Here is a 13,674-nt window from a genome sequence, read left to right as displayed (position 1 = left end):
CTTTTTGTTCTTGCAGCATTGAGATTTTTCGTCGAAGAGCGCATCTTTTGTTGCCTTTACGTTCTTTCATCGCTGGCTGACTATACTACCATTTTAATACGATACCCAGATCACGTACTTTCTTTCGAACGGTTTGTCATGGAGCGCTCGTGGAAGTCTTATTTCACACCATCAAAGCTTCTTTTCTATTTTCTTTTCTATGGCACACATATTGCTTTATTCGCTGTGGGATGGTAAGGGTTTCCAGACTCCCGATTTTCACTGTGGCTGACACTGTTGTAGGTGGAAGCAGGCGACAGATCCGAGATTGGCAGCTCTAAACCAGTTGAAATTCTCAGTGTGGATTTCGCGGGGTGCAGGATTGGTTCTGTCATTTGATGGTGCTCTTATCCTCCTGCCTATGTGCAGGACTTTGTTGAGATATATCCGACCGAAGATACGATGGCTCCCGCTTGACGAGTCCATATGGTTCCATCGTCAGGTGGCTTACGCCATGCTTTTCTTCACCATTGTCCATACCACTGCCCACTATGTCAAGTAAGTTTAGAACTGGCTCTCAAGGGGATGGAGGTCTCTAACTGTGTATAGCTTTTTCAATGTCGAAAAGACTCAGGTTCGTCCAGTGACAGCTATCCAGATCCACTATACCCAGGCTGGTGGTATTACTGGTCATGTCATGCTATTTTGCATGCTGCTCATGTATACGACAGCACACCACAGAATCCGACAGCAGTCATTTGAGACTTTCTGGTACACCCATCACCTGTTCGTTCCATTCATGCTGGCTCTCTACACTCATGCGACCGGATGTTTTGTTCGGGACACCGCACAGCCATTTTCACCGTTCGCTGGCAAGGACTTTTGGGATCATTGTCTTGGTTATGAAGGCTGGAGATGGGAGCTCTGGGGTGGTGCGTTTTACCTGTTCGAGAGACTTTACCGTGAAGTACGAGCACGGCGTGAGACGGAGATCACTAAGGTCATCCGTCATCCCTACGGTATGTGATCCAATACTATTTTGTTCGTTTTATCTCTAACAGCGCTGCAGATGCGATGGAGATCCAGTTTCGTAAGCCCAGCATGAAGTACAAAGCTGGCCAATGGCTCTTCCTCCAAGTCCCAGAGGTCTCGAACACGCAATGGCATCCTTTCACCATTACGTCCTGTCCCTTCGATCCGTATATCAGTGTCCATGTGCGTCAAGTCGGTGACTTTACCCGCGCACTTGGTGATGCTCTAGGTTGCGGTCCGGCCCAGGCGAAGGACCTAGAGGGCCTTGACCCCATGGGCATGTATGAAATCGCCATGCAGAACGGGCAGAAGATGCCTCGACTTCGCATTGACGGTCCCTACGGAGCACCCGCCGAGGATGTCTTCGACAACGAAATTGCAATCCTGATCGGCACCGGTATTGGTGTGACGCCGTGGGCTTCTATTCTGAAGAACATCTGGCACCTGCGCGCGAGCCCCAACCCGCCGAAGCGGCTGCGCCGGGTCGAATTCATCTGGATCTGTAAGGACACCAGCTCGTTTGAGTGGTTCCAGGCTCTACTCTCCTCGCTTGAGGCACAGTCCGCCTCCACGGCTACGACCCAGGGCGGCCCTGAATTCCTGCGTATCCACACTTACCTGACACAGCGTCTCGACCAGAACACCGCAGCTAACATCTACCTGAACTCCGTCGGGACTGACGTTGACCCCCTGACGGAGCTCAAGAGCCGTACCAATTTCGGCCGTCCTGACTTCAAGCGTCTCTTTACCACCCTGCGCAACGGTCTCATGGATCAGACGTACATGTCTGGTCTCGAGGGAACGCTCACCACGGAGGTTGGAGTGTACTTCTGCGGTCCTAACGTCGCTGCGAGACAGATCAAGAACGCTGCCAAGGAGGCTTCGACGAAAGAAGTCAAATTCAAGTTTTGGAAGGAGCATTTCTGAGCTGAGGCTTGTGTTGAGATGTTTGTTTGGATACATTTCAAACCGTCCTGTTATGAATGATGCACGACTCTTTTCAAAGTCCCATCTATCTTGTCACATTTGTGTACCTAGCAAGCATATATGTATGTAGCTTAGTGCCTCCTTTCTGAGCGAGTGAATCGTCTGTGCTAGCATCAACTTTGTTTTCATGGACCGTCTCCATTTTTGACAGAATTGGGTGGTGTGTATGTGTAAATGCATGCATGTACGGATGTTGGATTTATCCTGTCATTTCTGATGCGTTTGTTTTATTTAGCGTTGTGTATTTATGATTGTCGATACTGCGATAGGTAGATAGAACTGTATCCACTTTCACTAATCCAACTCTATTATGGGCCGTTAACATCTAAGTATGCAGTTAATCTAAAGGGAAAGAGAATATTATCATCAAGGTTTGTCTGAATTTAAGTCCATGTGTAGAATTCGGCGGTCTCGGACCAACCGGAATTACTCCCTTCAGCACAGGGCTGCTACCGTGGCCGGTCTCATCTGCACGGATCCGGAAGGGTTCGGTGACCTCAGTCAAAGCAGGATACTGATCTCTTTATATATAAAGATTCAAAAGGTCTCGGGTAGGTTGAAACCTGCAGCATTGAGATTAAAAGGATTAGCTGTGGCTTCCGGAGCATTCTAGAGCGTCTCAAAAAAAGGGGGACTTGGTTATCTGTAAATTTGGGCTTGAATTTGTGCTGTCAATTAGATTCCTTCCCTATTCACTCTCATAGTCATAGTATTCTTCGATATATATAGGCACTCGATCAAATCCAGAGCTTCTATTGGTTCCCGACCAAAGTGTGTACCAGCCTGAATTGATATTCTTCTCATCAATTTCCTCGTTATGTCCCCTTGGGGCAGAAGTGGGATCGTTGGTGCGTTGGGGTTGATAGGGAAGTTTCCAATTTCTGGAGGTTGGAGTTGGTATATATATATATATATATAACTGCATGCTAACAAGGTGTCTACTTAGCTAGACAGTTCCTGAACTAGGCAGGTAATGATATGATCCTAATTACACATCCTGCAAAAACCGTCGTAAAACCAAGTTTCCAAGAAACCGAGAAGAAAAAAAGAAGAAGGAAAAAAAAATTACAAGAGCCTCCATTAATCAATACATTGTTGGTCATTTCGTCGCTCGTCTCATCTCATCCCATCCGCTCGTCTCTCTCATCCCCACTATCCGCATCCTCGGGCATATTTATCGGTCCCCTCACAGTCTCCCCTCTCCCACCGGGTCCCTCCTGACTACCACCTCTCCTCCGCTCTATCATCATCCTCTCCTCTACCTCCTCCAACGCACCCTCGATATCCACGTGTACCCGCAACTCCTTCTCTATCAGCACGCGGTACACGCGGCGTAGCTCCTCGAAGCCCATCCCGTCGCCGGTCCGCGGTCTATCGCCGACAGCGTCCGCGCTCAGATGGCTGAACGCGAGCATGACGAGGCCCTTGGACCAGGGGCAGGCGCGCATGCCGCGGTAAAAGATCTCCTTAGCGCGGTTGATCTCGTTGTGGGAGAGTTCGAAGAGGATGTAAAGTTTCCAGAGGGAGAGGTTGGAGCGGTTCATATTCCAGTTGTTAGCGTCGTTGGTGCGGTCGTTACTGTTGGCGTCGGATTTAGATAGTGCTGGGTGGCCGATGGCTTTCTCGAAGGCGGCTCGGACGGAGTGGAGCGTCGAGCCGGAGAAGACAGGGCGGTGGAGTTCCGTGTAGATGGAGAAGAGGTGGGATGTCACCGGAACGGGTTGATGATGATGGTCGTGTCGGTTTTGTCTGTGTGCGGTGGTGGTGGCGGTGATATCCCGCATGACGTCCCTGACGCGGTCGTCGATGCGGAATCGAGACTCGTTCCACGCGAAGAGGGAGAGGAACATGGTGTTGTGTGGGAAGAGGGAGATGCTCTCTGCTAAGAAGGCGCGGATCCGTGATGGCTTGTATGCTCTGCTTCTGATGGCGTGGTGGTAGAGGAGTTCGGATCCGGCCTGGTACAGGAGTTCGGTCGTGAATGAGACGAAGGTTTTGGATTGTGATGGCATCCTGCTCAATCGTTCAAGAGCAGTCTTGTATACTTCTACTGCATCATCCAGATCAGTGGGACGGGTGAGATAGAAGAGCAGGGCCAGACACTCCGTATAAGCTACGAATACGTTCGCCTTTTGAACCGTGAGGGCGTGTTCTTGTGCTTCAGCTAGGAACTGCAGGGCAATTCTGTCAGTGCTTTTTCTTTGCGGAGATGTCGATTTAAAAGTACATACCCTCTGAGTCTTTAGAAACTCAGCCGGACTGACAGTTATTCGGTTCGATGCATCCGGTAAAGACGTGAGATCAACGTTGTTCTGGGGAACAGCTATGAGTAATCGAATAGCCGTGTTCACGTCTTGAGTCGTCAACGATTCCCAGAGCCATGTACGCCAAAGAAGGGCACAATCAAGCCTGTCCCTATCTGTAAAGCTCTTGCCCATAGAAAGAGTGGTTGTCCAGACCTTGTCTGCCGCGGCATTGTTTCCAGATCGACATTCCATGAGCGCATAGACGTTGTAGAGACGAAGATTCGACGATCGCCGCTTGAGCAGTGACTTTGCGTATTTCTTTGCCTCCTTTACATTGCAGACGAACTCAACTGCCAGAGACAGCTCGGTCAGGTCATCGTTCGCGGGGCTGATATCGACCAGACTTCGAAGTGTCCGGCGGACCCAGCCAGGATCAAGACTAGTACCGCCATTGAAAGCTGTCTCTTTCCACAGCTTAAGAGAGGAGAACCAAGAATTCTCATCTGTGAACAACGTGTCTAATGTGTGGATAAAGTTATTCTGTGGAAAAGAGCCAGGTGATATCGCTGCATCTCGGGCTTCAGAACGGGTGTTAAGGAACCATTCAGCAAAAGCAGAGTCAGGAACTTCCATCAACTCGTTTCGTAGAAAAGAGTCACCACACCAGTACCTGGTGGTTTCTGAATTGACATGGGATGATAGAGAAGGCAGACGACAGAAGCAAAGAAAGCCATCAACAAGTATATCTGTTGAGCTCAGTCCCCAGAAGAGCGCGAGAATATCCTCAATATCTTCAAAAAGAACGACGCGATAAGGGTCGATATCCTCCACCTCATCGAGGGCGCGAGCTGGAAGACGAGAATCAATTTCCCGGTTCTTCTCGCATTGCAGCCACGAAGGGAAGATCGAAGCTAGGTTGACTCGAGCTTCTGACATGGTAGATCGAGGCTCTACAGCTGCATTGCTACCGCTTTTCCAACCTTTTGCACCCACTTCTCCTATACGGGCTACTTCTGACTCCCAGAACTCTCTAAAAGATGAGAGGGCTCTGCTCAGACCATCGCTTCTGTTCAAGCTGTCAGGTCGGAAGAAGACAAATTCTAGAATCGCCTGCCAGAGAGCCACTGCGTGCTCCAAAAAACCAGCTTCCCGCATGAAAAGAGTCATACGGAGAAACAGGTACGTCTGGATTCTCGGTTTCTCAGGACCATCCGGACTTGACGCATTGAGCTTCATGCATTCGAGAAAAGTGGCTCTACACCGTTCATAGGTGAAGTCAAGGAACTCGGTTTGTCTGAAATCCAGATATCTGACCCAGAGGCTGATATAATGAGAATTTGCTTTCAATATAGCGTGCCACTGGTCTGCAAGCTTCTTTGTATCCCACACTTTCGCTCCCTCCTCTAAGAACCCCAACAGAAGGCGGTCTTTGGAAGCATTCGGACCGACTCTCTTCAGCGCTTTGTCATATAACGAGAGCTTTATATCAGCTAAGCTCCTCATCTCGGCGTAAGTAAGACGGCGATTATCAGCTTGAGCGCTTGTAACGAGTACATCCTGGTGGTCGATCAACTGAACCCATGCATCAATATCGTCAGGACGCTCTTCCACTCGTCGAGAGAGTTCAACATTCCGTTGTTTTACTTCCTCATCTAGGTCAATCCGGCCACCTTCATCTCCGCTCACGTCCGTCTCTGATGCGACTTCCAAATCACCTGGCAGATCTCGGTCAGGCTTTGCCTTGCCTTCAATTGATCGGTAGGCATATTTGTCCTCGTCCGATTCGGAGTCACCAAGGGATAACCCGCCCAAAATTTTCCTCCGTTTGCGGCTGCCGTCAGAGTCCAACGGTAAGAAATCTCTCGCTGCATCGTCCGTGTCTGGGCCTGCCTCCCGCCGTACCCGGAGAATTCTGGTCCCCTGTCTGTTCAACTTCGAGAGTATGCTCTTGCTTTTAATTCTTGTACCGTCAGCGCGCCAAGAGTCCGTCCTTATAATCAATGCCGCTCCATCGCTAGCATCACGGTCGATCTTGTAGCTCGACGGGAGTCCCAGAACGCTTCCACGGCCGGTTCGTTGATACTGCGGAATACTGTATCGGTGAGGTGTGCCGTACTGAACATTGAATGGGTCGCCCTTGCGATCCACGACAAACAGATCCGGAACTCCTTCCTCGTGCTTCACGACGGCCTTAGGTCGCGATGCGACATCGTGGCGCTCGCTTGGACGACTGTAATCGTCCTTGGCGTGCACATGACGATGTCTATCCCGTTCTCTACTGCGATCTCTGGACCGGGAACGGTCGCGATGACTTCTATGCCTGTGTCTATGTCTCGACTTCTCATCGCGCTCAGCATGGACCGGCGACTCGCGACTGCGGCGTTCACGAGAGCGGTCGCGTTCGGGATGCGGCGCGGGTTTCGGCTTGAAGCTGGTGAATTTCGGGATGGGCTTCTTCCCCTGTATAGTCGTTAGACAATGCATATAACAAATAATGTATAGAAAAGAGAACACTGACCTCGGAGCCAGTGGGATCCATGCTCCTCGCGGTGAGGCATGAAGCTGGCCGTTTGGAGGCCCGCCGCGTGCACTTGCTCTGGCTGCTCCACCAGAGCTCCGCGGGCTCGGGAAAAACTTCCTTCCCGGGTCCGCAATTTTTTGGATCTTCAACGCTTCAAAGTCCGTCCGCCAGATCAAACCCACCTCGCTGTGAACGAGGAGAGTCTTGGTGACTTTTCGGCGCATCTCGTGGTCGGACGATGGAGTTTTATTATTGAGTCGAAAATTGTTACCATCCGTCAACATGGCTTCCTCGCTCGCCGCGCAGTTGTCGCAGATTGCGGCAAACTCGACGAACCCGCTTGATCTCAAGGCGCAAAAGATCGCGCACTCCCAGTCGTTGATATTTGACAAGAAAATCGCTGGTTCCCAGGACTTCGATACGATTTATCAGATATGCTACGAAGGATTCCAGGAATTGTGTCTTCTGGACGCAAGATTCGCCGACTTTGCGCGCACCATCTTCAGCGAGCAGAGCAAGGTTGAGGATCGAACTCAGATGACGGCTGCTCAAAACAAGGAACTGGACGCAGTTCTGGAGGCATTCCTTGCGCTTGTTGGAGGAAGACTGCTACTCAGCCCGGCTGTCAAAGCTGTTGACTGGCTTGTCAGGCGTTTTCGGTACGGCAGCACCCTCCGTCCCGGCGATGGAATTTGCTGCTAACGACCGTGTAGGGTCCATGAGTATAACACATCCTTCCTCCTACTGACCTTCCTGCCTTATCACACGACCCCTCTCTTCCTGAATCTGCTGTCGATACTGCCAGAGAACCTTGCTCCGACGTTCAAGGTTCTCGCTCCGTATAAGCGAAGCCTGGTTAACCCGCCTCGCCATCCGCTTGTGCACAGCGCGACGACAAACCAGTCGTTCTGTTCCGCAATTAATAACTATGTGCTTCAAGTAAGCAGACAGCAGGCGCATCACCATGGCCTCCTGTCTTTCTGGGCGGGGATCATGACAGAAGCCGTCGCGGGCATGCTGGACAACGCCCGCTCGGGCCGCAGGGAGGTTGAAAAGCAGAAACACGAAGATATCTTGCTGCGCTTCCTTCCAGTCCTTAATGACGGTTTCGCCATGAGAAAGGTCCCAGAGCTGGTTATCGGCTGCTATATGCTATCCGTCGTCTTAGCACAAAAGGCCGCGCTTGAGGATAGGGTGCTCGATGGTCTGATGGAGGCCGTGGTAGGGTCATGGAGCCAAGAGACGATAAATTGTGGATTAATCTGCTTGTCCGTTCTCGCACAACAGAAAAGCGACCTTAAGCTGCCCAAAAAGGTTGTGAAGGCCATCATTCGGCTGGACGATGCTATCGACAAATGCTCGGAAATATCGACGCAATATCCAGCGTCTCAGCTGCTTCTTGGCGTTATCTCTGGGTGTGTCGAGGATCTTGAGAAGCAAAAGGACTTGGCACGCTTGAACTTCGTATCTCGCATCTTCGAGAAGGGCATCCTGGATGCGACCCAGACAAGCAAGGCCATTGCTATGGTCCTTCAGTCGGCGAGCGGGGCTCACCAGCGAGGCGAAGTTCCTTTGGACGTTCAAACGCGTATTTCAGAGCTCATCCAGCAAGTTAACGAGTCTGAGTCTCTTCGACCCCTTCTGCAAACGGCCATTGCCGACTCGTCTATTGATGTTTCGAGCCTGGAATACAGTTTGCAGACGGTCATTGACAAAGAACCCGCACGCCCAGCTATCGAAGATGTCAAGATGGAAAATGCTGATGAGGAAGACAAAGAAGAGACCGATGCTTTCCCCAAGGCTATCGAATCCTTGACAGGCGAGGGTTTGAATGGATCCTCTTTCCTCACTGGTCAACTGCCGGCCGTGTTTGACAGGCTTGTGAAAGCATTCGCGTTGACGACTACTTCTCAAGAAAAACAGGACACTTTCACCAACTTGCCCGTATTAGGCAAGGTCGATGCCGCGAAGAAACCCCAGTTCCTATCTTTCTTCATCAGAGTATTTTCCGGCCCCTACCCAATCAGCGCCAGAGTCGCCGCGATTCACACTGTGGCTTCTTGTCTCTCGTCCAACTCTGGTACCGGCCTCGATATTCAAGCCCTCCTCCCTTACCTGCTTGCAGCACTCTCAGATCCGTCAGAGAGGATTCGTCGTGAGACAACGAACCTTGCTGCTGTGGTTGGCAACTTATATAAGAAAAACAAGAAGAACGACGGTGACGCAGGGAATCCCTGGGCGCATGACACTCTCTATGGACAGGACAAACGGTCGAGCAAGATCCAATGGCTTTCCAGTCGTGATGTACAGAAGATAATCGAGCGCATCCTGCTTCCTGGACTGGAAGAATATGTTTTGGACCCTAGTTATGTAACCAGAGTGTTTGAGGCTGCTTTGAAAGGCTCTGCAGTGGGCGAGAACACTTCAGACGCGGCTGAGATTAAGAAGTCTCTTCGGCTCAGCCTTTTCTCGTTCCTATGCTCCCATGTGGTTCAAACGCCACTCTTTGCGGTTAAACTGCGCCTCTTGAAGCTTCTCAATCGCATTGACAGAATCAGTGGAACGACTCGTACGAAGGAACTTCAACCTCTCCTGGATGCTTGGCGAACGCTCAGCCAGAAGCAAGTCGAGGAGATCTCCGAGAAGGAACATGTCTCCGGTTCCGAACTGGAGCAGCAGATTGTTGCGATCGTTTCCCCTAAGGAGAAGGACGCGATCGACATTTTGGTGTCGATGGTGAACACTGGCTCAGACTCTCTGAGGCCATCATTTATTGCTGCAGTGTTTAACCGCATGAAGGATATCTGGGCTGCTCTTGGAGAGGAGAGACAACTTTCTGCATCGGAGATACTTCTGAAGGCTTCTCTTGGCGCCTCAGACGATGAAGATTCACTGGAAAGCCACTTCCGTAATGTCCTTCGCGGTGTAGAACTGTCGGGACCTATCCTCCAGCACTTCATCAACGAGATTCCGGCCACGATCAACAATATAGAGACTCAGGCTCCGGCGCCGAAGAGACGACGCACAAGCCAGAATAACATGGTCGCGATGAGCATCAGGGATGACTCTGAGATGAGTCAGATTATGTCGAAGATGACTTTTGTTTTGGAGCTTGTGGACAGTTCCTCTCCCGAGAACCACCCTGAACTGACCCCTGGATTGTTCCAAACTCTTGCGGCTCTTCATCATTTCAAGTCTCAGGTCCAGTCTGGAATGAGCTACCTCCTGAGCCTTGCATTGGGCAGTTTGCTTGCTATTGTTAACAAGTCGAAGGTATGTTTCTATGAAAGGCGCCATACAGGCTGTTCAACTAACGGGTTCAATAGACTGTCTCCAAGCCTCTGTTCGACATTTCAGTAATCCGGGCAGATCTGGTCGTGGATTGCGTTCGCACCACGGAGAGTCCCCAGGTGCAGAATACTGCCCTTCTTCTTGTGGCAGGACTTGCTGTCATTGCACCAGAGTTGGTGCTGCATAGCGTCATGCCGATATTCACCTTCATGGGATCAAACGTCCTCAGGAAGGATGATGAGTACTCTGTCCATGTAATTGACCAGACGATTGATCAAGTCGTTCCAGTACTCGTTCAATCGCTACGCAACCAAAAGCGCGATGTCGTTTCTGGAACGTCAGAGCTGCTTCTCAGCTTCACTGCTGCCTTTGAACATATCCCGTCCCATCGCCGTCTTCGACTTTTCCAGGCTCTTATCACAAAGCTTGGTACCCAGGACTTCTTGTTCGCTGTTCTCGCGATGCTTGCCAACCGGTATTCTTTGGATAAGGATGTTTCGATCCTAATGACCGGTCTCGTGTCCAATGTTGGACCAGAGCTGCAACTTATTACGTACGGAAAATACCTGGAATTGGTCAGCGACTCTCAAAAACCAAAGCCTGGTATATCTCAAGTTCTCCTCGGAGTCGGTGGTGAGGATGGACGTGATCCTCAGAGGGTAGCAGTAGACTTGTTGCAGGCTCTGGCCCACATCTTGAAGACTTCGTCACTCGGGTCGAAGATGTCGAAAACATTCGCATCCGGAGATGAGGAGGCATCCGCTCAAATTCGCGCTCTCTTCTCGCATATTCTGGAACAGGTCTTGACGATAGGGGATGCTGTACAGAGTACCAAGACTATCAGCCAGGCATGTGGTGAAGTTCTTGGCTCGCTGTTCGGAACACTGTCGCTCGTTGACTTCATCGACACCGTGGAGGTACTACTCCAGCGACCAAATGATGAGCTTCGGCGTAAAGTCCTCCGGTTGTTGGAGACCCGCCTGCGTGGAGACCCCGAACGAGACAGTGCATCTCAACACAGGATTCTGGATTTCCTCTCTACCTTGGTGCGCATCGTCGAGTCGGCCCCCGACATCCTTCTCAAGCATGCCGCCGTTGCTTGTATTGATCGCATAGCCGACAAGTATGGCCGCAAGGATCCGTCGAAGGTTGTGCTTGCTTCCAAGACTATTGCCAGCGAAGCATGTATTGGTCAGGAAGACGACCGTATTCGTGTCATGGGAGTGTTGTGTCTGGCTTCGATGGCCGAGGTACTTGGGCAAGCAATCATTCCTTCGCTTCCAGAAGCATTGCGTCGGTCGTTGGCCTTGCTTGAGCTAAGCCTCGAGGATGGCAAGCATAACGGAAGACTGCACGATGCTGTGTTCTCATTGTTCTCAGCACTTTTCGTTCAGGTTCCGTTCATGATATCATCGAGCCATCTCGACAGCGTTTTGCGGCTCGCCTTCAAATCTGCGGGTGCTGATGTCTCCGAAGAAAGTGACGACAGCCGTCGAGAAGCATTGAAGCTCATGGCAAGGAAGGTTGACGTTAAGGAGAGCTTCGGTGCCATTGAGCGCAACTGGCACTACGCTGTGGCGGCAGGCCCTGTAGCAGCGAAGGAAGCCCTTGATGTCATTCGTCTCGCTATCGAGAAGCACCCGAAGTCCTCTACTGTGAAGAATGTCGGAATTCTGTCGAACCTTCTGTACAAAGCATTCGATCTACGTCGGGAGCAAGTTTCAAAGGAAGCTGGCTCGAACTACGAGTCTTCTGACATCGAGGAGGTTGAGGACACCGTTAATGAAGTTGCAATCAAGATGATTTACAAGCTCAACGACACCACCTTCCGTCCACTGTTCGTCAAACTCACCGAATGGGCAACGACTGGCCTGCCAAAGAAGGACTCCTTGGAAAGGATCATGCGTCTTACAACCTTCTACAAGTTCCTGCAGCACTTCTTTGGCACTCTCAAGGTACGTGATGATGATGCAGCATTAGAAACTTGTGCAAAAATTTCTGACAACTCTCTAGTCCATCGTTACCGGCTACGCAAGCTATGTTATCGAAAACGTTGTCGAAGTCCTCGGAAAGGCTAGCCCGACCGACAAGGACTCGAAAGACCTGTGGTTGGCCGCCGTCCGCATGCTCCGTAATTCATTTGAATATGACCAAGATGGTGAGTAATTCTCTTTCATGCCTGTGGCCTCTAAACAAGCAAGCTAACTCGGTTTGCCTCAGAATTCTGGCAATCCCCATCTCACCTCGCCGCAATCTCAACTCCCCTGATCTCCCAACTCTCCCACGCCACCAACTCCTCCACCGCATCCCTCGTCATATCTGAGGCCATCCCCGCCATCACCGAACTCGCCGTGGCCGCCGACTCCCCCGACAACCACAAGGAGCTCAACACTGCGATCATGAAGTTCCTTCGCCCCTCCACCGGCAAGTCTGCCACCGCGGGAGGCGACAGCCCGCACACGCGCTTCGCTGCCCTCAAGGCCGAGCAGTCCCTCACGGAGCGCCTGGGTGAGGAGTGGCTCGCGCTGCTGCCGGAGATGCTGCCGTACATCAGCGAGCTGATGGAGGACGAGGACGAGAATGTCGAGAAGGAGGTGCGCAAGTGGGTGTTTATGATTGAGGAAGTTCTTGGTGAGAAGTTGGATGATATGTTGACTTGATGGAAATGTTGAATGTGTGGATTCCTCTCTTTTCTTCTTGTCTATTTGATTTATTCCTTCATGTCTATGTCCTTTCAATGTCTGTCTATCTGCATTTTCAGGCGTCCCAAGTGTCCGTGGTCTCTGGATAGGTTTCTTCCAAAAAAGCTTTTTCTTTGCTGTTTTCGCGGTCAGTGTCTTTTGTTTAAATAGTGAAATGAACATATATTGAAGTTTTTATGTAGTTTTGGACTTCAAAATATAGAAGGTAGTGCAATTCCTTCACTAGACAGTAGGTAGGTAGTTATTTGTATTTTTGGCGTTCCCTAGCCATGTTATGCTGGGATTCTGACTTTGCCATCGTCAACGCCGCTTACTTTACTTGGCAGAGACACCCTGTTACTAACTATACTAGGAGGTGAACCGAGGACCTTGAAAGATAAAATATACAGGTCTCTTTCTGATCATAGCCCTATTAGTGGGCGAAACGGAAACATCCATATTCCTACAACTATAAAATACCTCCTAGTGCATAAATGGCACTAAGTCCTGCGGAGCACTGCCTATTTCCTAGTAGTAGTAGTAGTATTTATGAGCCTTTAACTGCTTGCTATGCTTGCTTAGACTTAAAGTAGTAGATAGCAGCAGTTCTACTCAGCAGCCAATATGCTATACTACTGCAGATCTCTCATTTATAATTTATCATATAATCTATTACTAAACATTAGAGCTCTTACTACTTCTATAGATACTATGCTTGCCTAGATACTCGCCTAGATACTCACCTAGATCATTGCCTAGGTCCTTGCCTAGGTCCTTGTCTAGTGTAACAGCGGACCTAAGACTTCTTAGGCGGAGGCTCGTTGGGTTTATCTTGAGGACAGAAAGCAAGAGAAAGAGATAGATGAATAGGCCGTTACTAGCAATGTTACTATCAAGATTGCTATTTGAGTTGACCACGGGGTCCTAATCCCCATGG

General features: G+C 50.4%; 3 protein-coding genes across 3 annotated transcripts; 2 read left to right on the top strand and 1 right to left on the bottom strand.

Moving 5' to 3' along the window:
• Positions 1 to 138: 138 nt before the first annotated feature.
• On the top strand, positions 139 to 1,938 carry VTN00DRAFT_5507 (uncharacterized protein; the record flags this gene model as incomplete). Its single annotated transcript, XM_069432046.1, has 4 exons — positions 139 to 233; positions 283 to 537; positions 589 to 998; positions 1,049 to 1,938. 4 exons carry the CDS (start codon positions 139 to 141, stop codon positions 1,936 to 1,938), a joined length of 1,650 nt encoding a protein of 549 aa, XP_069287944.1.
• Positions 1,939 to 3,119: 1,181 nt separating this feature from the next.
• On the bottom strand, positions 3,120 to 6,989 carry VTN00DRAFT_5506 (uncharacterized protein; the record flags this gene model as incomplete). The annotated part of the gene is made up of 5 exons (XM_069432045.1): positions 3,120 to 4,169; positions 4,230 to 5,368; positions 5,414 to 6,704; positions 6,763 to 6,882; positions 6,948 to 6,989. The coding sequence occupies 5 exons, from the start codon at positions 6,987 to 6,989 to the stop codon at positions 3,120 to 3,122; spliced, it is 3,642 nt and encodes a 1,213-aa protein (XP_069287943.1).
• Positions 6,990 to 7,047: 58 nt separating this feature from the next.
• Positions 7,048 to 12,716, top strand: VTN00DRAFT_5505 (uncharacterized protein; the record flags this gene model as incomplete). The annotated part of the gene is made up of 5 exons (XM_069432044.1): positions 7,048 to 7,424; positions 7,479 to 10,038; positions 10,092 to 12,011; positions 12,070 to 12,214; positions 12,277 to 12,716. The coding sequence occupies 5 exons, from the start codon at positions 7,048 to 7,050 to the stop codon at positions 12,714 to 12,716; spliced, it is 5,442 nt and encodes a 1,813-aa protein (XP_069287942.1).
• Between the last annotated feature and the right edge of the window lie 958 nt (positions 12,717 to 13,674).

Source organism: Thermoascus crustaceus (assembly GCF_041956765.1).
Source record: "Thermoascus crustaceus strain CBS 181.67 unplaced genomic scaffold VTN00scaffold_3, whole genome shotgun sequence".
Lineage (NCBI taxonomy): Eukaryota > Fungi > Ascomycota > Eurotiomycetes > Eurotiales > Thermoascaceae > Thermoascus > Thermoascus crustaceus.
The sequence above is the reverse complement of the archived record's forward strand: the minus strand, read 5'-3'. Positions and strand labels throughout refer to the sequence as shown.